At 46.7% G+C, this 23,349-nt stretch overlaps 1 protein-coding gene across 1 annotated transcript in view; it reads left to right on the top strand.

The window, feature by feature from the left end:
- The window catches only part of EXOC6B (exocyst complex component 6B), a 273,905-nt gene that overhangs the window by 33,657 nt on the left and 216,899 nt on the right, over nucleotides 1-23,349 (top strand). Inside the window, exon 6 of the mRNA XM_009999464.1 lies at nucleotides 16,121-16,129. Within this exon, the coding sequence (XP_009997766.1) occupies nucleotides 16,121-16,129 (9 nt within the window). The remainder of the gene's footprint in view (nucleotides 1-16,120; nucleotides 16,130-23,349) is intronic.

Here is a 23,349-nt window from a genome sequence, read left to right as displayed (position 1 = left end):
TTCTTTTTTTTTTTTTTATATAAATAAAGGCTGGAAGAGTTTGCAACTGACTCACTTTTTTTGTCTTATTTTTAACAGCCTGGTGGCTCCTGGCTCACAGCACCTATGGGGCTTTAATATCTAAGCCATGACTGCCCAGTTTGTTTCCTATATGCTGAATGGCTGGGTTTTTTTGGGGTGTTCTTCCTCAAAACTGTAGATTTTCAGTGTCACGTCCTCTACCCTCATGGTCATAAAACCTTCTTGTGTGATGTGGTTTTTAAATACTAATAATTTCCTTTTAGCTGGATACCTTATGTACTGAGCATCTACCAGGCTGGGGAAAATTGGCTTTTCTGCCTTATAAACCCCTGTGAACAGTAATAGAGTCATAGAATCATAGAAAGGTTTGGGTTGGAAGGGACTTTAATGATCATCAGGTTCCAACCCTCTGCATGGGCAGGGACACCTCCCACCAGACCAGGCTGCACAAGCCCGATCCAACCTGCCCTTGAAAACCTCCAGGGATGGGGCAGCCACAACCTCCCTGGGCAACCTGTTCCAGCACCTTCCTACCCTCATGGTGAAGAATTTATTCCTGATGTCTGACCTAAATCTCCCCTCTTTCGGTTCAAAACCATCACCCCTAGTTCCGTCACTGCCCTCTCTGGTGAAAAGTCCCTCCCCAGCTTTCCTGGAGCCCCTTCAGGCACTGGAAGGTGCTCTAAGGTCTCCCTGGAGCCTTCTCTTCTCCAGGCTGAACAACCCCAGCTCTCCCAGCCTGGCTCCAGAGCAGAGCTGCTCCAGGCCTTTGATCATCTCAGTGGTCCTTCTGTGCATGGGTGGGACAGGTTGTACACAGCAGAGCCTCCCAGTCTTTATTGCAAACAAACAAGTCTTTGGAAATGTTCACTGAGTTTCTTTCTTTTTTTTTTTCTTCTTTTTTCCCCTTAAGTATTTATTTGCTTTTCTCCCTTTTAAGCCAGATCCTTGTCATTTACTGCTTCCTGGACCCAGGGATTTCTGATTGACTTAAAAAAATAAGAATAATAATGAAAAAAACCCGCCGCTGTAGACGGAGCTGCTGAAATGCCTTCAAGGCGTTGTTTATAGGTCTATGTTCTTTCTTTGCTGAGAGAAAGTGAGTCCTTTAATGTCTTCCATATTTCACAAATCTCTCTGGCTTGGATGCAAAGTGCTGTGGCATCTGAAGATGCTTTTTGCTGCTTTTAGGGAGAGACTGATGTAAATGTTGGCAGACGTGGCTGTGATTCTGCCTCTTAAGGTAAGTGTCATATGTCTGAAAGGTTCAAGTTCAATGCTGTTGGAAGGTGAAGACCTCAGAGCTGCAGAACACTGTAGATGAGTTATGGTTTGGAGGGGGTGTTTTCTGGGGGGATGAGGGTGAGAAACAACAAGTTTGGCAGCCTGGGCAGACTCCAAAGAGACCAGCTATTATTGAAGGCTTAGAAATGTGCCTTGGTTCCATTTGGCTTTATCAAGCTGTACTGCAGTGTGCAGGTCACTGGTGCTCTGCTCAGAGCCTTCTGCCATCTCCATGAACAAGTAGGGAACATGTGTTTTTATGAAACTTCCAGTAACAGCTTTGCATATCTCAGATTTACCTTATGAATGGACACTTCTCCAACACCTCATCCTTGTATCCCTTCAGGTTCTCTGTTGCTGAAGGTCATGGTGTAATTAATGTTCCTGACCACTTGTGTTTAATTTCCAAGTGAATGGTGGTTGAAGGTGACTTGTTAGCCACCTCTAGAGAGCCTCAGAATTGAAACCCTGTTGCTTATTGACTTCTTGTTTGACCACCACTCCTATTATTTATTCAGTTGCAGCAGCCAACTGAAAAGCTCTTTTGGGACAGAGGGCTTCTTAGCTGGTGTCCTTTCATCCTTTCTTCTTCACCCTCCTCCTTGCTAGAGGCACCCATGCAGGCCAGTCCTTGAGTCCTCAGCATGCTTTGTTGTGATACTGCCTGGACCTGGTGGGTTCCTCATACACCAGTTGGGCTTTTTCTAACTTCATAGAATATCTGAGCTTGTTCTGGGAAATGAATGAGGTACTGCTGCTATGGACCTCCTGATAACTCCTTTCCTTCTTCCACTTATTGGACTTTGTATTAGTGTAATGTACGGGCTATGGGCTGTTCTTACAGGTGACAAGGTGAGTCCAGTGTTGCTGCATTTTTGCACCTCTCTGGTTCTCTTTGTAATGCCTTAGGTTGGCATGAGTGGGGATGAGAAGGCCTGATCAGTATCAGATGAGCTGGATGTGTCTAATGGCAGAGATTTGGTATGAAGTGGAAGTAGCTGCTTATGGCACATTGACTCTAAACTAGTTGAACATCTGATGTTTAATGTTGATAACTGGTATTTTTTGTTTCCTCTCTGACCTAATGGTTCTTCATATGCTGGGAGACAGAGGATGAGTTGGAGGAGAAGTAGCTGGTGAGAAATTCCATGCTTTTAATCATAACTTGGATCTAGGCACACTGGTTTTATTGTTCCAGGTTTCTCTGCTTTAGGAAACCTGAGGAAGGATTCTTTATATGCTAAGTATGTCTTTGGTGTTCATTGGTTGGGCTTTGCCTGTGAGTCCCCTTTACAGGAACAGTACATGCTCTGCCTCTGGTGTGCACTGGTGTCTCTCCAGACCTTGTGTCATCAGGAAGGAGCAGAAGATAATCCCATGGACAGAAACAAGGGCAACTTTGGTCAGGTTCCTCAATGGCCAGCAAGGGCCACAACAATGATCCAAGGGCTGGAGCAGCTCTGCTCTGGAGACTGAGAGAGTTGGGGTTGTTCAGCCTGGAGAAGAAAAGGCTCCAGGGAGACGTTGTTGTGGCCTCTCAGTAGTTAAAGGGAGCTTATAAGAAAGATGGGGATAGACTTCTCAGCAGGGCTTGTAGTGACAGGACAAGGAGCAATGGCTTTAAAGTGGAAGAGGGGAGATTCACACCAGATACAATTTTATTTTTTTTATGATGAGGATGGTGAAAACCTGGGCCTGGTTGCCTAGAGGTGTGATAGATGCCCCATTCCTGGAAACAGTCAGGATGGATGGTGCTCTGAGCAACCTCATCTAGTTGAAGATGCCCGTGCTCTCTGCAGGGGGATGAACTAGATGGGCTTTAACTATTCCTTCCAACCCAAACAACACCATATTTGTATGAAATAACCAGCAATTTCTTCAGTTGTTTTGAATTTAGCTGATGCTCAGAAGGGCTGGATCACCTCTGGGTGAACTGGTGTCTCCCACACTCTGCTGCTGTCTTGCTCTCCTACCCTGGACAAGTAATTGACATCTAGAAGATGAGAAGGATGTGGTGGTCTGATGTGCAGCTGATGGTATGTCCATGTTGGAAGCTAATGCTGAGGGTGATGGGGCTATATAAGGCTTGAAGTGCCAGTCTGCTGGCAGTGCTTGTCTGTCAGAGTTACATCCTTGTTCTGTAGCTCCAAAATCATGAAGACAGTCTGTAAATTAAAATTATATCTGTCACTTACAAGACCTGTGTGTGGGTACATGTGAACTCTTGGTGAAACTGTCTTTAATGCTTTAATTCCATAAGAGTGTGGATTCAGGTTCTTCCTCCATACTGTGTTCTTTGCAAGCTGTTCTGTGCAGTACATGTATTGCCATTGAAAGTGTAGGGATGATCCAAATGAGAAGTATTCAATTTTATAACAGTTTTTAGGCTTGAGTCTAAATGCTGGAATTTTTTTCAGGTTTCAGGGAAACTCCTTTCTAGTAAAAAAAAGAAAAAAGATTTTATTTTTAACTGGTGGCCACTTTATGGTGTAGCAGAATGAAAGAAAATGTGGGGAAAAGGGACGTGTAGGGGTGTGTCTGGGACTGAGGCTGAATGTGTGAAGTGTTGTAATAGCAGCTTTGGGAGAGGGATTTGCCATAATCAACCTTTTGGAGTTTCACATTTCTGGGTAATTTTGTGTACATTTGACAGTTGTACATACACGTTCAGCCTTGTAACATCCAGTACAGGCAGGGGGTGGGGGAGCAGTGAAGGTCGAGGTGAAGAGTTCCACAGCTCATTTCCCATGCTGTCAGCAGGCTGGATCCTAGAGAAAATCCCTTGGAACTGAAGAAATTCCTTTTTGACTCATTTGCCTGGAGCAGAAGTGTAAGGGTGCTCTGGGATGGCCTGGCTCAGGGGTGCTTTACCCCCTGAGGGACCAGCCTGGCATTTTCATGTGTTACTGGCAGCCCAGTAACATTTCCCCTTTTACAGTCTAGAAATTGCCAGCCTGAAATCCTCTTGTTAAGAAATTCCACCTGAACAAACGTGTCTCGTACACAGAAATGCAGGAGTTACCAAAGTGAGAGCAGAGGGAGCCCTTGGTCTTGGTGTCAGAGCCTGGGGTTGCCCTCACAGGAGGGGAGAGACCTTTTTGCTGTGCTGAAAACATGTGAATGGACAGATGAGTTTTGACTCCAAAAAATGTGGCCAGCAAAGCAAGTTAACCATGTCCCACCACAGATGAGGATGTGTTGCTCTATGACTTCATAGAATCATAGAATAATTTAGGGTGGAAAAGACCTTTAAGATCACCAAGTCCAACCATTAACCCAGCCCTGCCAAGGCCACCACTAACCCATGTCCCTCAGCACCATATCTACAGGGCTTGGAAATCCTTCCAGGGATGGGGACTCCCCCCCTGCCCTGGGCAGCCTGGGCCAGGGCCTGACAGCCCTTTCCAGGAAGGAATTGTTCCCCAGATCCAACCTCAACCTCCCCTGGCACAACTGGAGCCCATTTCCTCTTGTCCCATCCCTTGTTCCTGGGGAGCAGGGCCCGACCCCCCTGGCTCCACCCTCCTCTCAGCAGCTGCAGAGCCAGCAGGTCTCCCCTCAGCCTCCTTTGCTCCAGGCTGGACACCCCCAGCTCCCTCAGCTGCTCCTGCTCACCCTTGTGCTCCAGCCCCTTCCCCAGCTCCCTTGCCCTTCTCTGGACACGCTCCAGCCCCTCCATGTCCTTCCTGTCCTGAGGGGCCCAGAACAGACCCCAGGATTTGAGGGGGGGCCTCACCAGTGCTGAGCACAGGGGAAGTGTCTATATAGAGTATTAAGGAGGATGCAGTGAGAGTGTTCCTGTAAAAGCACATGGGGTGGGTTTTTCTTTAGATTGATAATCAGATTCTACCCAATTCTTCAGGCTTTCAGAGTCGGTTTTGAGCAGGTAGCCAGATGCTGATTGCTGTTGACTTCTGATCCCATAAAACCACGATCAAACAGCTGGAAACAATTGAAAGCGAGTCCATGTTCTTTTGTTTAATGAGACAAAGCCTATTGTGTGCTAGAGCAGAGCATGAAGGATGGTTCCTGCTGTACTGCACCGAGGGACAAAGGGCCGAGCTCTTCATTTGAAAAATGACTTTCCCAGACAAAAAAACAAACCCTTGAAAGAAATGTGATGTGCAAGTGGAAATTGCCTGGTATGCAGGGGATGCAGGGCACGACGTTTTGCTGACATCTGCATCCGACAGGGAGTGCTTGAAGAGGTACTGAGAGTGCATTGTCTCTGAAGAACAGACTTAGTGGTGTTGGACGCCTCCTTTTAGTGCCTGCCTGAAAGGTGCTCTCCGGGCTCACAGGCACCAGAGGATTCTTTCTGAAGGATCAGAGTGAGTTGTAATAAGCTAAAAATTAGCAATGTTTCTCATCTGAGTTAGGGAGCAGAGCAAATGCCAATCAGAGAGGCTTTCTGTTTGGGGAACTCCTTAAAAAAGGAATAAGCAAAGAATCATGCCTGCATCTCTGCCCTTTGCTTGTTCTCTCTCCACTTGCACAAAGCTGCTTTGCTTGCAGGACCATCATGCTTGTCCCTTTCTGCCCCACACATTTTGCAAGATTCACCTTTTCCTGCCTGCTCAGCATTTGCTCTTTATATCCCTCCCCAACCTCTTGTTTTTACCATGAGTCCTTTCTAAATTAATCTTGTGATTGTCAGTGTCATTTCTTTGTCCTGTAGGTCATCCACACCTGTGTGTGTGCATGGGGAGGGGGATTATAGAGGTGTCTGGCTGTGTTCTGGGTCACTTGGTGGAGCCACTTTCCACGTGGAAGCAACGTAGCTCCAATTCACAGTGGTGAGATGTATTTTGGCTGGGCCATAACACTGTGTGGTCATGACTGCACATCTCCTGGAGTCATCAGAGGGAACACTGATGGTCTGGAACCATCCATGTAACCTGAGTTTGCTTGTAGCATTGAGGTGCCAGTTTTTGGGCATGTAGACTGAGGTTTTGTGTGGTGTCCTGTTTGACCTTCCCTGAGAAGCATTTCTTGATGCCTCTTTAACTAGAGGAATCCCATTCTTTACAGGCTTGGCGGTTGTCACAACCACATGGTGTTTGTTTCAAAGTGCATTTGAGACTTAGAGTGTGAAAAATAGAAATGAACCAGAAGTTTTCATTTGCAGTGAGACAACTGTTGGAGGAAGGGCTGTGATGGAGTGGTGCTGCTGGGGCTTTGTGATGGAAGGCGTTGCATAGAAGGGGAGCACGAGGCTGCCACTGTGTATTATTAATTTGGTGTGTGCAGGCTCTTGTTTTTTGAAGGGCAGAGTTACACTTCCAGCATTTTTGCTCTCTTGCTCTGACTTTACTAGTCCCAGTGTTTGACAGGCTGATCTGAGGCTTTAGCTCTTGGAAACCACTTCAATGGGGCCTGTGAGCTATAAAGATTATCTAAGTAGGGGCCCAAGGAACTCTCAAAGTTGAGCAATCAATCCCGTATGTACCGTTTCACTGGGGATGGAGGACTAAAGGCTTCTCTGACTGCTCAGACCAAACCAAGCTATTTTTTTTAAAAAAACCCCTCTTTAAAATATTGTTCCTTTTAAGTTAGGAAGGAGGCTGGAAAACCTTGAGAGCTGAAGTTGGAGGCAAACTTGGGCTTTGCTTGAGAGGAATCCCGTATCTGATGAGCTTGTCTGCCTTGCTGGTAGCTCTGGGTTTTACACACATCTGATGCCATTTTTGATTGTCGTTTCTTTTCCCCTCCCTGTGTTTCTCAGCTCACTTCTCTGTTGTTTTCCCAGACTTGTCAAAGAGCTTTGCTCCTAACCTTGGCTCCTGTCATTTTGGATATTGCAAAACAAGGGAGCAGACACAGCAGATGAGGCCAGAGGTCTCTTAATTGCAGCTTCCACCCGTCATAAGCTTCCCATTAAGATAAGCTACAGGAACTGTTGATATTTATATTACAATAATACATCTTATTAGCCAACTTCTTTGGAGCTGTTAACTGCAGAGACAGTGTGGAGTGCCAAGGGGAGGGGAGGTCTCTCTTGCTGTAAAACACTTGCTGCCTACATGAGCAAGGAGAGTGTGAAAGCCAGGAGTGCATCTGCTGGGGCAAGTGTAAATAGGAATTTTGCAAGAAAGGGGATTTTGTGCTACTTGTATGGCTCTTGCATGTGATATGACCACGTTTAGATGATTGGAAGGCTTAATTACAAGGGATTAGTAGTGATTGGTACCCAGTGAGCCTTGAGAAATGCTGTAGCTGAAGCAAGAGGCTGCAGAATAAGTTTATACACTGGTGAACCTGTGAGCAGGGATCTCTTCAGTTACATTGCTGGGCCTCATCCTGTTTAGACACCAAAATCCCTCAGCCGTGAGCCTGAAATCCTTCAGGAACAGTCTCACCAGTCCTGATAGTCACCAGATTCCTTGATTGTTTTGTTTTCATCCCTATTAATTTAGTCAGAGACTGGTGGTTAATTTCTGAAGGAGGCAGTTTAACTTCACTGCCAGGGTCCCCTCACGTCGGCATGTCCTGTGTCTCTTCTCTGTCCTCTCCCTTGCTCTGTCTCATCCTTGCCAGGTTTTTGAAAAGAGTGGAGGCTGACTGCTTTCCCCTTTAGATGCTGAAGATGAAAACAAGCTTTATAGGATCATTTTTATACAATAAGTCTCCGACTGGGGTTACCAATGGGTGAGGGGCAACATTTTGTAGTGCCTGGGTAAATCTGTTCCAGGGCTGTGAGCAGACATGTGTTTACATTAGTGTGTTAATTTCTTCTATTTGAGGAGTTCTGATCCATGGAAAAACAAACTAATGAATGTTGGAGTTTTTTTTAATTCCTTTTTTTTTCCCCCCCCTCTTTCTCTCCATAAATTAGAAACATTCACTCTTGAAAAAAAATTTTTTTTTTCAAAGTTAAAGGCAAAATGATGGCATTTATTATCTTGAATTTCCATGACTAGTTAATTTTGACTGTGTGTGGGTGGCTAAATAATCCTTCTGTTTCTGAAATCTTCCTGAGGAATTCTTTGTTACTGCAGCAAGAGGGAGGCCCAGCGTGGAAAGTTGAAATGGTCAACCTAAATCCTCTCCTGCTGCTGGGCACCCGCTGGGCTGCAAGGGTGGCAGATTGTGGGCATTTGCTTAAGGGATTTTTGATTTCCAGTGTGTTAATCCTCGTCAGGGCTCCTCAGCTGCTCACACTGCCACCTTCCCCCTGGAGGAGGGGAGAGACGTGTGCTGGGGACACTGTTTCTAAAGAGCTGGGGCTTCTGCTTTATGCAGGAGTCTCTGTGACTGTAGAGAAAGTTGTGTCTGCAGGAGGAGGAACCACCTGTAGCAGTCTGCAGAGACACCTCCTGCCAACCCACGCAGAGCTATTTTGAGTCAGTTTTGGCTGTCTGCAACCAAAACTACATGCATTTTCCAGATTCATCCCTCTCTCTTGGGAAATTGTTTTAGTTTTTTATTCAGAAGCCTTTCAGAACCCTAAGGAGGCATCAGGGATTGCTTTGCTCTTTGCTGGTTTCTTGTCCTCTCTGGAGCAGACCAGGTAGCAGGACAGCCCACAGCCATGAAGCACAGTCCTGGTGCTTTCCTCTCCCAGAGCAAAGATTTGGAGGGAGGCAAGAGGTGAAGCAATGTGAGCTTCACCCCTGGATTGCAGAGAGCAACCGTGAAGTGTCCTGTGGGTTGAAACCAGGCTGGAGGAGAGCACCCACTGACCACCCAGGCAGCATCCTGATAGCATGATCTGGATGGGGGCTGGAAGCACAAGACAGCCTGTTTCTGAGGCAGCATCGAGCCATTTAATTCTTTAATTTATTCTGAAATGAAGGGGAGGGGGAGGAATGACATCCTCTAGTTGGGATTTTGCTCTGGCTGAGACAATAGTGCCCGGGAAGGCTCTTCTGCGCGGCCCTTTTGAAAGCTGAGGCTTTTAGGAGTTTAACATTATGAATACCTTGGGCTCAGTGGCATATGCAGAACAAATGTGAATCAAACACAGAAATAATTCCTTCAAGAATTTTATTTATTGATGTGGTAGCGCAATACTACACTGTTTACAATAGAGAGTTAAGTGGGATTTTGGGTTTGCTGGGAAGTTGACAGCTTGCGGTCCCGAGCAAAATTTCTGCCTTTTGTGGGATGAAAGAATAAAAGCTATGTTCTTGAAATGGTTATTTATAAATTATTTGAAAGTTTGTTCCCTTTCCAGGCAGGGGAGAGCCTGCCAGGATTGTGGTTACTGCAATGGTGAAATTTTGGATGTGAAAAAAATCACAGAAGTCTGTTTGCATTAGAATAACAAGATAAAGAACCTTGTGGAGGCTTCGGGGGACTCAAATGAAATGCAGTTGTGAACAGATTTCTCTCACTCTCTTTCTCACGGGTAAGACGTTGGAGATCTCAAACTGAGCCACTCAGCAGAGGAATCACTGGAAGAGGAGATGACTGGACATGGAAAGCTGGGCCATGACTTTGGGAAGGGGATAGGAGGTGTCAACAGGGACCTGGAGAAGGGCAGACCCGTGGAAATGACCAGTCTCTCCTCATTTTTGCTGCCATCATGCATTTTTGCAGGCACTGCAGTTTCAGTTCTCTGCCAGCCTGTAGGGTTTTCTTTCCTGTCCCCTCCTTGGTCACCCTTGGTGTTTGCTTGCTGGCTTCCAGCCCTCTTGCCCATACTTGGGGGTGGTATGTGTGAACATGCAGTGCCAGCACTTGGGGGCCAGGGGTGAAATCTGTGCCCAAAAGGAGAGAATAAACAAAGAACGGATTCTATTTATTTATTTAATTTCCATTCTGTGCCGGAGGCTTTTGGCATAGTGAGAATTTGGAGGAGAAACAAGGCTGGTGGGCAGTGGTTACTGACTTCTCCAGAAGATCAGGGAATGATGTGCACTATAGGAAATCAGATGAGGGGGTTGTCACATCCAGAACAGGTGACCAGTGATGAATGTCTCCCCTTCCCCACTCAGCCACGATAGACCTGATCCTGCTCTGGGATGGGTCAAGTTTGAATCATAGAATCCCAGACTGGTTTGTGTTGGAAGGGACCATAAAGATCATTCAATTCCAACTCCCCTGCATGGGCAGGGACACCTCTCACCAGCCCAGGTTGCTCCAAGCCTCATCCAACCTCCCCTTGAACACTTCCAGGGATGGGGGAATGCTAACCCCACTTTCTGCACATGTTGCAATGCAAATGAATAAAAGTCTGGGTTATCTAGGAGGGTATTGGCAGGGGATGACCTGTGATAACTCAGACATGTTTGGAGGCCTTTCCATGGAGTCAACTCTGTGGAAAGGGATTGAGTGGGTTGTGGAGCAGTTTGTTGGCTGTAAGTGGTTTTATGGAGGCAGCATTTTGATTTTGTCCAGCTATTGAAGGCTTAGGTGGCCTCCTCCAGATGTTCATGCTGCAAGGGGCAAATCTAAAGGTGAATTCCTTTGTGTGTTTAGTACTTAGCACGTATCAGTTCTTCAAGGTGCTGTGGTTTGCATTTGTAACACTGACAGCTGAGGGCTGGATCCCACAGGATGGGAATGCACTTGCTCCATTGCAGAGACCCTTCCCTGAGATAGCACGGAGAGCAGCGAGATCCTGGAGTCCTGGGCAGAGTTTTGACCAGTTCTCAGAGTCTGTGGAAAGAGAGTTGGTCTTAAGTATTTGGACTTGGCAGAGAGGTCATGATGTTGGATCACTGCCCTTAGTACTTTTTTTCTTCTCAAGTGTTGATAATTATGCTCTCTTAGAGGGTGATGTGATTATTTTTCTCATCAGTAGCTCTCAAAAGGCTCAGTTGGGTTTCAACAACCATTTCTTGAAGTACATAGAGGCTTTGACAACTTCTGTTTTAAAAATTAAAGCATATCTGCTCCTCAGTCCCTTGGTGCACACCAGCCAGTGATGGCATATGGCCTCAGGAGAGGACCTGGGATATCAGCATGGGGATGAAGTCTTCCACCCAAGGCTCAATGCCAGTGGGCTGGCATGTGGGGCTGGAGTCTCAGCTCAGTGGGATGAATAAGGGACATGTCCATCCCCTGATTTTGTGGTGTGGATGGTGTCTCCTTTCCTGGAAGGTTTTTCCACTTTCTGCTCGTGTCTGTGTATGGAGTGGACTGAGCTGGGTTTGTTTCTGGTGCTCATCAGACTTTTGTAGGACATGAAAGCTAAGTGAAAAAAATCAACCTGATGGTTCTAGCCCAGGTGGACTCTTTGCTTTAGACTCTGTGGATTTTTTCACCAGCTGTTTTGTGGAAAGCCTTGAACTTGCATAAAATGCACTGAAATGGGGAAAACCCTACCTGGAAAGAGGAGGAAAGGGTTTTGGTTTGGGTGCTGGGTGTGCCACTGCCCTCTCCTGGGCAGTGCTTTGCTGCTCAGCAGCATGCTAGGCTCGCTTGGGTCTCACACAAATTGCTACTGAGTGCTGGGATTTTTGACCAGAAGCCCGTTGTTGTGGTGGTGTTTCCTATCTCTCAGCTGCCTTGATCTCAACAGGGAGTTGTGACCAAAAGGACTTCACTGTGACAGGCACAGAGGAGTGGCATCTCCTCCCCTGCCCTGCTGTTCCCAACTATGGGACTTGCTGGTCCAGTGTGGTGTCCCCATGCCTGCTCCCCCCGGGCTTGCTGACCATGCATCTGCTGCTTTGAAGGGAATAGAAGGTTCCTCTCCTCCTTCCTCTCAGTGGGTGTAGAGTGGCTGTGCCAGCAGGGGTGAAGGGCAGCCCATGCCAGGGCTGGCAACACCATATGGCTGAGCCAGGCACTGCCAGTAGGGTTAGGGGGCTTGGTATCTGCTTGTGCTTTGTGACCAGCAGGTCCAGGGAGGGGATTCTGCCTCTCTGCTCTGGTGAGACCCCCCCTGCAGTGCTGGGTCTAGCTCTGGGGTCCCCAACCCAAGAAGGACATGGAGCTGTTGGAGCAAGTCCAGAGGAGGTCATGAAGCTGATCCAAGAGCTGGAGCAGCTCTGCTCTAGAGACAGGCTGGGAGAGTTGGGGTGTTCAGCCTGGAGAAGAGAAGGCTCTGGAGAGACATTATTGTGGTCTTTTAACAGCCCCCCTTAAAGAGGGCTTAAAAGAAAGATGGGGACAGACTTTTTAGTAGGGCCTTTAGTGATAGGACAAGGGGTGATTGTTTTAAATTAAAAGAGGGGAGATTCAGACCAGATATAAAGAAGAATTTTTTTACACTGAGGGTGGTGAAACCCTGGCCCAGGTTACTCAGGTGGTAGATGCCCCATCCCTGGAAATGGTCTACCCTGGCCCAGGTTACTCAGGTGGTAGATGCAACCTGATCTTGTTGATGATGTCCCTGCTCACTGCAGGAGGCTGGACTAGATGATCTTTAAGGTCCCTCCAACCCAAACCATGCTGTGAGTCTATGTGGTGGCACCCAACAACCTCTCTGTATTTACAGTATTTAGACACTATCTTTAAGGTCCCTCCAACCCAAACCATGCTATGTGGTGGCACCCAACAGCCTCTCTGTATTTAGAGTATTTAGACACACACTTCTCGGATCATCTCTGTGCCTTCTCTGAACTGTCACTCATGTCCCCTCTTGCTCAGAGCAGGAGGAGCCTGTTGTGTCCCCACTGCCTTGTGTGGCTCAGAGGGACATGATGAACGGGCAGTGGGGCTTCCAAGTGCCATGGGCTTGTTTTAAGTTGTGCAAGAATGCAGTGGTGTCAGATGCCAACTATTTGTTTACTTCTCTTGAGATCCAACATAATGAGTTTGTTTACAAGGCTTCAGATAGACCAGAAGGAACTCATCTGATTATTTGGAGAACATAATCTCTCAAACCATTGCTTTTACAACAGAATGACCTGGGTAGCTTTTGCACCTTGGTAGGTTATTTTTTTGTGTGTGTGTTGTTTTTTTTGTTTGTTTTGTTTTAATTAAAAACCCCTAAACATTAATCTTCCAGCCCCAAAGAATAATTACGTTGTCTCACCATTTGTTGTTGTTTCTCTGTGAAATTCTTGCGGATCGTTTTAAGTGTATAATTTGTGGCAATACCCTGTGTTGTGGTGGACTCAGCAAGGCATTAATAACTGTGCATGTGTGGTCACTGAGGAGGTGAACAACCTGCAGAAATGGGTCGGGAGTCTGGGCAAGGCTGGGAGAAAAGAGTTTTGTGCAGAGTTGAGGGCAGGAGCAGCTGTGAACAGAGCTCCTCGTGTTCTTTTAAATGCTGCAGTGCAGGGCTATCACAAAAGGATTATTCCCTGTAAATTTGTCTGTTGTTGTGTTGTGGGATAATGTGAGTAGGAAAATAAGCCAAGTTATTGTTTATACAGGAGTATATATTACATATTTTATTTAAGGAATAAGGCCACTAGGGATGTGCTGCTTGCAGTATTTATTTCTTTAGCTCCCACAATTTCTCATCTCTGCTTTCATGTGGCTTCAACAGAAGCTGCATAAATCCTTATAAAGTTAGGTATAGGATAATCCTTGGGAGTACTGGAAGGGTTTTGAGCCCTGATGTTCTCCTGTCTCCTAAATCATCTGTGTGAAGCTGGATTCCCCAGTCATTTATACCTGAGTTCCTTTTAAGTTCTTAAACTCATTTTTAGTTGATGGCAGTTTCTGCCTGTTGTTTTTTATTATTAGATATATTTTAAAACGTCTTCCATTTGTAAAGAATCTGAAGCCTCTCACAGGAGGGCTGTGCTTGAGTTTTGGGAATGGAGGAGTCATTTCAGCTGTATGAACATCTTGGCCTGTCCTGCACTAGGACTGGACTTGGTAGGATGCCTTGGTCATCTCAATTCTTAATATGCCCTGGGTCAGACACTGCCAGTATTACTAAATCCATGGGATAAGATGTTTCCCATCCTTTGGTGTCTTCTGGCCTCTCATTGGCCTTCTGGAGTCATGTTACTTGCACATCCTCTACTACAGCTGCTGGCAGAGGGAGGCATGGGCACGTGGAAGCAATGTCTGTCCTCCTTCCTCCTGACCAGGGGTTGCCAGTGTTCTTGGGAGTGTGTCAGAACAGAGTTGTGGTGTATATCCTCATCAGGGCTCTGCTCTTTGCTGACCCTACCTTGTACAGGTGCTTGCTCATCTCCAGACCTCATGGTCCTATGATCTGTGGCTTGCAGGGGAGTGTTACGGGCAGGTTGTCCCTGTGCCTTTGCGCAATCATAGAATCGTAGAATGCGAGGGGTTGGAAGGGACCTTCTAAATATCATCTACTCTACCCTCCCTGCAGCGAGCAGGAACCTTTTTGATTAGATCAGGTTGTCTGGAGCCTGGTCGAGCCTGACCTTGAATGTTTTCAGAGATGGGACCTCCCCCACCTCTCTGGGCAATCTGTTCCAGTGCTTCACCACCCTCACTGTAAAGAACTTCTTCCTAATGTCTGATCTAAATCTACCCTGCTCTAGTTTAAGGCCATTGTCCCTTGTCCTATCAGTACACACCCTTGTAAATAGTCCCTCCCCACCTTTCCTGTTGGCTCTTCATGTACTGGAAGGATGGTATGAGGTCTCCCCAGACCTTTCTCCTCTCCAGGCTGAACAACCCCAACTGTCTCAGCCTGTCTTCACAGGAGAGGTGCTTCAGCCTCTGAAAATTTTTGTGGCCTTCCCCTGGACTTGTTCCAGCATGTCTGTGTCTCTCTTGTGTTGAGGACACCAGAGCTGGACACAGTACTCCAGGTGGGGTCTCAGAAGAGCAGAGGGAAAGAATGACCTCTCTTGACCTGCTGGCCGTACTGCTTTTGGTGCTGCCCAGAACATGGTTGGCCTTCTGGGCTGTGAGTGCACACTGATTGCTCATGTCCAGCTTTTCATCCACCACTACCCCCAAGTCTCTTTCTGCATGGCTTCTTTCTGTGATGGGTGTGGTTAGACCACATGGTCCATGGGAGACACAGCCAAACTGTATGGGATGTTGAATGGAGAACCCAAGGGTGTTGTGATAGTGTTGGCAGCTGTTTGGTACCACATTCTCCTAGACTTGGAATCCTACCACAATGTTCTTGCACAGTGAGATGTTGCTTTCTGAAGATAGTGTGTCAAGACTTCACCTCCAAATGCTGCTGATCCCAAGTCCAGAAGGTAGGGAGTCCTGTCTTGATGGGTGTTTTGAAATATGGTATTGTGAGACACTGACATGCTCTTGCCTTTTGTTGACTTGAACTCTGTTTATCCTCTTCCTGTGGCTTTTAAAAATCTCATAATCCCATTAAACTGTCTGACCCTTTACTTCTCTTTGGTCTGTTCTTGTTTCAGTCCTCATGGGAGGAAGCTGGAAGCCTAGTCTTTTGATTTTTTATCAGTTTACTTCACTGATTATTGTTTATTTCCCTTTGTTTGCAAATGTTTCCCTATTGCAACTGCCTCTTAAATGCAGAAACCTTCTTTAAGCCTTGAAATTCCAGACTGGTGGCATGGTTGAGCTGCCATGAACCATTGTTCTGGGGGAGCTGGCCTGTGTCCCCGGGGCAGTGCCAACCCTGGCTTCAGGAGAGTTGAAATTACAGAGCAAGACTTCCCTGGTATTTATGAAATGAGAGAGTTGATTTTTTGCTTAGGTGAGAATAGAGATGAGTGTTCACCACTGGTTCCTGTGGTGTTTCTGCTCCAAACTTGTAAGGTGACCAACCAGAAAATATTCCTCGAGCCTGGGAAGAAATGTTGTCTGGGTTGTTGGAGCCTGTGTCGATTTGATGGAGGGGTTGCCTGAAGGGGCCTGGTTGAAGAGCACCTCAGGTATGTCCATCAGGAACCAGGTGCTGACCTGAAGGAGCAGGACAGCCTTTCTCCTGGGAGCTTGATTTAGTTTCAGGTGAAGCAGCACATGGTGGGAAGTGCTGAGCTGGAGGCAGGACTGCCGAGCTGGGTTAACTGCGCCGACACCGCTCGGCTGCTCCAGATTCTTTTTTCGGAGCTGATGTCTGTTTCTGGTTTTAATAATAATTCCTATTGCATAACTTGAAATGTTTTCCTGTTTTGATGTCTATTAAAATTCTAAATTGCAGAAAGCGACCCAATGCAGCAGCTTGTGCACAGAGCACAACCCTTCCTCCAGGGTTCAGTTACGGAACTATAAGTATTTATAGGTAAAATCATTCAGTTGTTCTGGGGTTTCTGTGTTCCCAGCAGGATTTGCCAAGGAGAGGTGGCAGATGGGGGGATGAGGAGTTTGTATTTAGGAGGGGAAAGGTCAAGAGAACACTGTAGAAAGGAGGCCAGAAGAACAGAAGAAACCACGGCAGAGCAAAGGAAAATAAGAGAGCAGGAAGCTGCCGTGTGTTTTGGGGAGGCTGCTGCCAAGCCCCAGTGTCTGTCTCTCTTTTGGCTATCAACAAAGGTATCTGTGTTAGAAATGAAAAACATGGATGCTGTCATGATATTGGTCTTGGAAAAGTGGTCCAAGAAAGGATTGTTATTGTACCTTGTGTCTTGCACCCTGCTCTTTCTGATGTCTTTTATTAGGTCAGACCTTTTACCTCTGACTTGGAAAGCAACTTCATCTCTGGCTTTCCTGGGAATTTTAACTGTCTTACTTCCTCTTTTTTTCCCCTCTTTTCTTTGAGCCGCTTTCTTCTTGTATCTTACACCTTTAAAAATTCTTCCTGCAGTCTTGCAGCAAACATTCAATTTCTTGGTATCTAAATGACAAAATCAAACCTCCTGGGAGGGAGACAAGGCAGCTTTGAATATTTGCTGCAGACATGTCTGCAGTACGTGCTGCAGAAATATCTGTAGCACTTTCTGTTACCATCTTTCATGATCGGACTGGGCTCTGGAGCAGATGCAGGACATCTCAGAGTTTTCCTGCTGGCTCTGCAGTGAGGCCGTACCCTTGGGCAGAGGAAAGTGGTTTCTTGGTGCCTCCAGGTACATCTACAGGATCACAGTCTCTGAGCATGTTTGTAGAGGTTCTCTCCAGCTCAGGAGCTCCATAAGGGGTGAAGAACCTCTTTGGAGTTCGGACCGTGGGCTTGAAAATGGACTTGTATGAGCAGAGCACCACTGAAGATGGTGAGACCACGAAAACCATCTTGGAGAATGAGACCTACCAACTTGGCTTGGTGCTACAGAAGGAATTTCCTGCTGCTTTTTGATTCCTAACCTGCAATATCCATGGCCTTGTAATCTTGCTGAGGGAGATTTGTGGCTTGAGCATTTATTGGGAACCTGGTGTGTGGGTGATGACAGCTGCAGGGGATTATATTGGAGGGACTTGAGAATTTTAAAGCAGCTTTGACAAAAAATGTGTGGCCAGAGAAAAGGCCCTTGTGTCCTCCTGCAGCCTCGTTGCTCAGTATTTATCCTTTTTAGTATTCCAAAAGGATAAAAAAAGAAGCTGCTCATTTAATTTCCTTCCTTTGAAGAGCCAAAAACAACAGTGTAAAACCAGACACATGTCAGGAAAGAAGTCTTTTCAACCCCTCGCCCCCCTCTAGGAAAGACGTGATTGTTGACATTTTCCTTTGGGTTTCTGCTGTTAACCTTGCTAATCCTAAACAAGAGCAAAATTAGCAAATTAACCTCAGGACATGTTCTACACATGTGTCTTACCATTGGGGAAATATAAGGCATTCTCTTGCAGAAGTGCTATTTTTAAGAGCAGCATGTGGAGTGACACAGCAGGGGAAAAGTTGCTCTTTGCTGGCTGTGGTGGGCAAGCTGGCAGTGATAAGCTGTCAGGAGGCACATGGGAAGTTTGCCTTCAAGTGGTCTCGGGTGCTTTTCACCATTGCTTTTGTTTTTCCTATCCTCACATAACCCCATGTTGACCCTCTTTTGCCATCCCTCAGCTCCTCTGTGGAAAGTACAGCCCTCACAAGTGTCCTTCACGTTGGCTGCTCTCTGGAGCCCTGCGAGTGGAGCAGCAGAGAACAGGATGGATGAGCAGGACATGGGATTGCAACCACAGGGAGTTGCTGGCTTGCTTTGGACATCACTGCTGGGAAGAAGTGTTTAAACATAGAATCTCAGCATGGTTTGGGACGGAAGGGACCTTTAAAGGCCATCTAGTCCAAACCCCCTGCAGTGAGCAGGGACATTTTCAACTGGATCAGGTTGCTCAGAGCTCTGTCCTGCCTGACCTGGAATGGTTCCAGGGATGAGGCATCTACCTCTGGGCAACCAGGGCCAGGGTTTCACCATCCTCATTGTAAAACATTTCTTCCTAATAGCTAGTCTGAATCTCCCCTCCTTCAGTTTAAAAGCATCACCCCTTGTCCTATCACTGCAAGCCCTTCTAGAACATCTGCTCCCATCTTTCTTATAGGCCCACTTGAAGTATTGAAAGGTCTTTCTCTTTTCTGTCTGTTAACCTTTCTCCTTCTCTTTGTTCCCCATGTCTTGTGCCATTACGGGTAAACCAAGTGAATTTGGCTGAAAAATGGACTTAGGGAGGAGGAAGGTGTTTACAAATTAAGTGTTGTCTTTGGTCAGGTTCATCACGTGAACTTGCCCAGCTCTGATGGAAGGGGAAAGATCCCCATTGCTCTGGTTTGGTTCTGATTCTTCTGATTTAAGTGGACTTCTAAGCTACAGCCTGAGCAACCACCCATCTGCCTGAAGTTTGGAGTCAACTCTGGGAAAAATCCTCCCAGAAACCTGCTCATCCTGAAGAGCATTTCTTCTACCCCTGGATTACCTTCTTTTGGTGCTGGCAGGTGATTTTTTATTTGAAAACCAAGCCTGTCTTGCAGAGTATTAAGACATTTCATAGCAAGGGACCATTGCTGGGCAGTGTGACAGAAGGTTTGGAGGAAGGAAAGAAGTGTAGTGGAGTGCTGTGTGTGTCTGGAACACTATGTAGGTGCTTGGACTCTTGATCTAGGAGTGTTTTCTTTTTCCTTTCTGTTTTGGGAGCTTAAAAATAATAGGGGAGGGAAAAAAGTGGCACATGACTGTAGAATTACAAACAGGAATAACTGGGCAGGAGTAATTTCATTAATTACTGATCTTACAGATGAGGATAAGGCTCTGGTGGGGGGTGTGTGTGCATTTTTGAGATGTTTTGGGGCAAAGGAAACCTTGTAAGAGTGTTCTCCTCGCCCTGGTGTAACTGGAAGCGTAGGACTGTGTTAGCAATACCCACTTCTGCAGTGCTGCAGCCACCTTCTGTGCTTAGTCTCCCAGTGAAATTAATTATAGTTAGTCTTGCAGATTTGAAGGCAAGACTTGAATCTGTGTGTAAGTTAGGATTTCAATGTCACCAGGTGGCTTTTATAAGAAGTCAAACATTTCCAATGTTTCTTGCAGTGAGCAATGCCTTAAACCTTGGCTTAAGTGGACCTTAAACTTTGGTGGCATGGGATGGATGGGTCCTTGAGAAAACTGCTTTTATCTTGGGCCCTAATGATTTTATTTAAAGGTTTCTAACTTGCTAATGCCTCATTAGATGTTAGGACTGTGCACTGCTGCATCCATACACTTGGGCCTTCAGAAGGGAGACTACTGGCTTGCAGAAGGTAGAGAGCCCTGGTATGAGAGAACAGGTGAAAAAAAATACTAAAAATTAATCTCAGGTCTATTCAACCTTTGCAGAATTCACTTTTACAGAATAAATATCTGTAAATCCCCTCTGAGTTCTGAAAAGGAGTCGCCATTGTCCAAAAATCAAATGAATGTCTGAATCATACGGGATAAACTGGGACCAGTTCAGCTGAACAAATAATGCTTCTCTATAAAACAGAGTGCAATAACATGCAGAGGATTGGAAAAACATGTCGGTGACCAAGAAAAATACTATTGCATCCATATTAATTTTTCATTTTCAGTTCGAAGAGAAACCATAAGTCACCATTAAACTGTATTTCAAGCCTTTATTTTCTTTTTAATGCCTCAATACAGCAAACTGTGACTAGGGAAGTGCTTCAGCATGCTTAGGGGAAATTTCCCCACCTTTAGGGGAAATTAAGCACGTACTTAAAGTTGAGTTTGCTCCGAAGCGCGGTGCTGGTTCCGAGTTCCAACATCCCAAATTACTGAGGCTTGCTGGAAAAGAGCTTAAATTTGGCATTAGGTTGAAATTTTGTTTTAGAAAACAGTAAGAGCAGCAGAAATATTTCCACTGTGTTCTTAAAATATGGAAGAATATTGTGTTATAGAGAGCTTTAATAGCATTGTCTGCAGCCTGAGAAAATCCAGAACAGCCGAATCACAAATAAACAGGATTGATGTAGCCCCCTGGCACTTGGAGTTTTTTAATTCCTTATGTCAGTCTGAGCGTAATATATAGAGGGCACACAGTGTGATTTTAAAAACAAGGTCCCTCACAGCTTTAAATAATTATTTGAAATTTTTAAAAAAATGCATTAAACTAGCTTCCTTCTGTCTCATTGATTCACTCGATTGCTGTCCCTGGGCGGGCAGCAGGGATCAGTGGTGCATCCTGCCTTCTGGAGGGTGAAGCTCTTGCTCCCTTCTTCTTGCCCAAGATTAAAGTATTTGGATCTCCCTAGTGGGTTTTTCTCACTGAAGAAAAAAATAAATACATTAAACAGCTTCTCTGTAGCAGGGATGTGTTTACAGGAACCTTGTGTGGGAGACTTGGGGGGCTCTAATTTGGGTTGTCAGAGGATGCGAAGCATCAGTGGTTGGGATGGAGCTGGGAGCAGTGGAGCCTGGAGGTCCTGGGGTGGAGAATGGAAACGTTGGAGAACTGCTGGGAAGCTTTGTGGGGAAGGGAGAAATAAGTTTGGTTATTTGGGGAGGGAAGTGTTTAGTGGATGGGATTGATGGTTTTTATTGTGCTGAGCTCCCCAGGTCTGCTAGCAGGAGCCTGCTGGCAGCGTGGGGGGCAGCTGGATGCTGGCAGTGGGCAGGTCTCCTGCTGCCTGAAATTCCCTCCTGGATTTTCCTGCCTTGCTGGTGGCTGACAGCCTGTTTCCCTGCTGCCGAGATGTGTCTGGAGGGAAAGTTCAAACCGTTGATTCCCATCTGGTTCAGCAGTGGGAGAGCAGGAGCAGGGGGTTGGACTGCTGGTGGGGCTGGTAATGAGATCCGGGGTCGTCGGTCCTGTCTTTCTGAGGGGCTCATCAAGGGATTTCCATCAAGACAATGTGCTGGATCATCCAGGGAAATGGCCCCATCTGGTACACACAGCTCTTCAGCAGTGAGAATCTTGAGTATTTTTTGGAACAGTGTCAGGGCTTGGTGTCACATCTGCCTTTGACTGGGATGGTGGAGAAAAATCTACAGGGGAAACAGATAAAATCAGGGCTGCTCCCATGCCTCAGCACAGAGTGTGGCACATGGGATGAATCTAGAATGGCCAGAGCACGTGCACACAGACTGTGTGTCTTGGGAGAAAGCATCTCTCCAGATGGCACAGAGAGGAGCAGCTTTATGTATTTATGGTGCCACACACAGACCAGGAAACAGCCTTTTCCAGGTGGTACTGAGGGCTTGCTTGGCTGCAGCTGTTTTAGAAAGACAGTATCACTGTCACTTAATCTGAATTCTGTGGAAATGCAGGAGCTGAGATACCAAGTCCATGGTACCAAATGTCAGGGATTTTTTCACTGTTCCCACAGCCTCTGCTGCCTCTGGCTACACAGTGAGACAGTAGCCTTGCTGTGAAAGAGCAGCAAGGTGTTCAGCAGATTTTTGGCTCTCTGCTTCTTCCTAGGCTGCTTGGCTGCCTTTTTTAGTCAAAAGGCCTGTGGGTTTTATTTTGCCATTTATTTTCCTTCTTCCCCAGCTGACAGTCCATCCCAAGCATTTGTCTCAACTCCGTTTGACGTCACTCCTGCCACCACATGTTCCTGTGTTCCCCATCACTCATGAGCTTGGTATTTAGCCGTGATGGACATGTCCCTCTTGCTCTTTCCCCAGACACTCTGTAGGCAGCCACGTCCTCTCCTTCCCACCCGTGGCAACTGCCAAGTAGCAGTAGACAAGCTTTCCACCCCAGGAGATGTACTATCCTCTGAACCCTCAAACACCTCTACTTTACTAACATGAGCGAGAGGTACAGCAAGTGAGCTCCTTAACTTAAAGAAAAATCCCCTGGCCTAGGAGCTCTCTCTTTAGAAAACATTTTTTTTGTGGAGTGATGGAAAAAAATGTGTCCTGGGCTCATATCAGCACTAGTGTGGCCAGCAAGACCAGGGAATGCAAATGTTATCCCCCTGTGCTGGGCACTGGTGAGGCCCCACCTCAAATCCTGGGGTCAGTTTTGGGCCCCTCATGACAAGAAGGACATGGAGGGGCTGGAGCGTGTCCAGAGAAGGGCAGGGGAGCTGGGGAAGGGGCTGGAGCACAAGTGTGAGCAGGAGCAGCTGAGGGAGCTGGGGGTGTTCAGCCTGAAGCAAAGGAGCTGAGGGGAGACCTGCTGGCTCTGCAGCTGCTGAGAGGAGGTTGGAGCCAGGGGGGTCGGGCTCTGCTCCCCAGGAACAAGGGATGGGACAAGAGGAAACATCCTTGAAGTTGTGCCCGGGGAGGCTGAGATTGGATCTTGGGAACAATTTCTTCATGGGGGGGGTTGTCAGGGCCTGGCCCGGGCTGCCCAGGGCAGGGGGGGAGTCCCCTTCCCTGGAGGGGTTTCCAAGCCATGTAGATGTGGTGCTGAGAGACGCGGTTTAGTGGTGTCCTTGGCAGGGCTGGGTTAATGGTTGGACTTGATTTGAAAGGTCTCTTCCAACCAAAGCAACTCCATGGTTTGATAAAACTTGAGCAGACAGACTTTTTTCAAGACTTAAGAAGAGCTTTGCACACCCTGAGCTTATCTGCAAACCTCCCAGTTCTAGATGGACAACCTATAAGTCTGTGAAAAAAAATAAATTACTTGATGCTGTTGGTAAGTTAAAGAGGTGGCTGGAAGCTCAGTGGGACACAGCTGGTGACAGCAGGGAGCCTGCACAGGCTCAGGGAGCTGGAGGAGCATCTGCTCCATCTCTGCTTTTGCAGTGCTCAGACTGTCAATTTTTAACATGGCTGCAAACACATGTGGGCAAAATCAAGTCCCTGAGCCTTGACATCTGCTGGTGGGTGTGTGGCACGTCCACTGGGTGTGTGTCTGTGACACGTCCATTCTGTGTGTGTGTCTGTGACGCGGCCACTGTGTCTGTGACATGTCCATTCTTTGTGT

Source organism: Chaetura pelagica, unplaced genomic scaffold (assembly GCF_000747805.2).
Source record: "Chaetura pelagica isolate M959 unplaced genomic scaffold, ChaPel_1.0 scaffold305, whole genome shotgun sequence".
NCBI lineage: Eukaryota > Metazoa > Chordata > Aves > Apodiformes > Apodidae > Chaetura > Chaetura pelagica.
The sequence above is the reverse complement of the archived record's forward strand: the minus strand, read 5'-3'. Positions and strand labels throughout refer to the sequence as shown.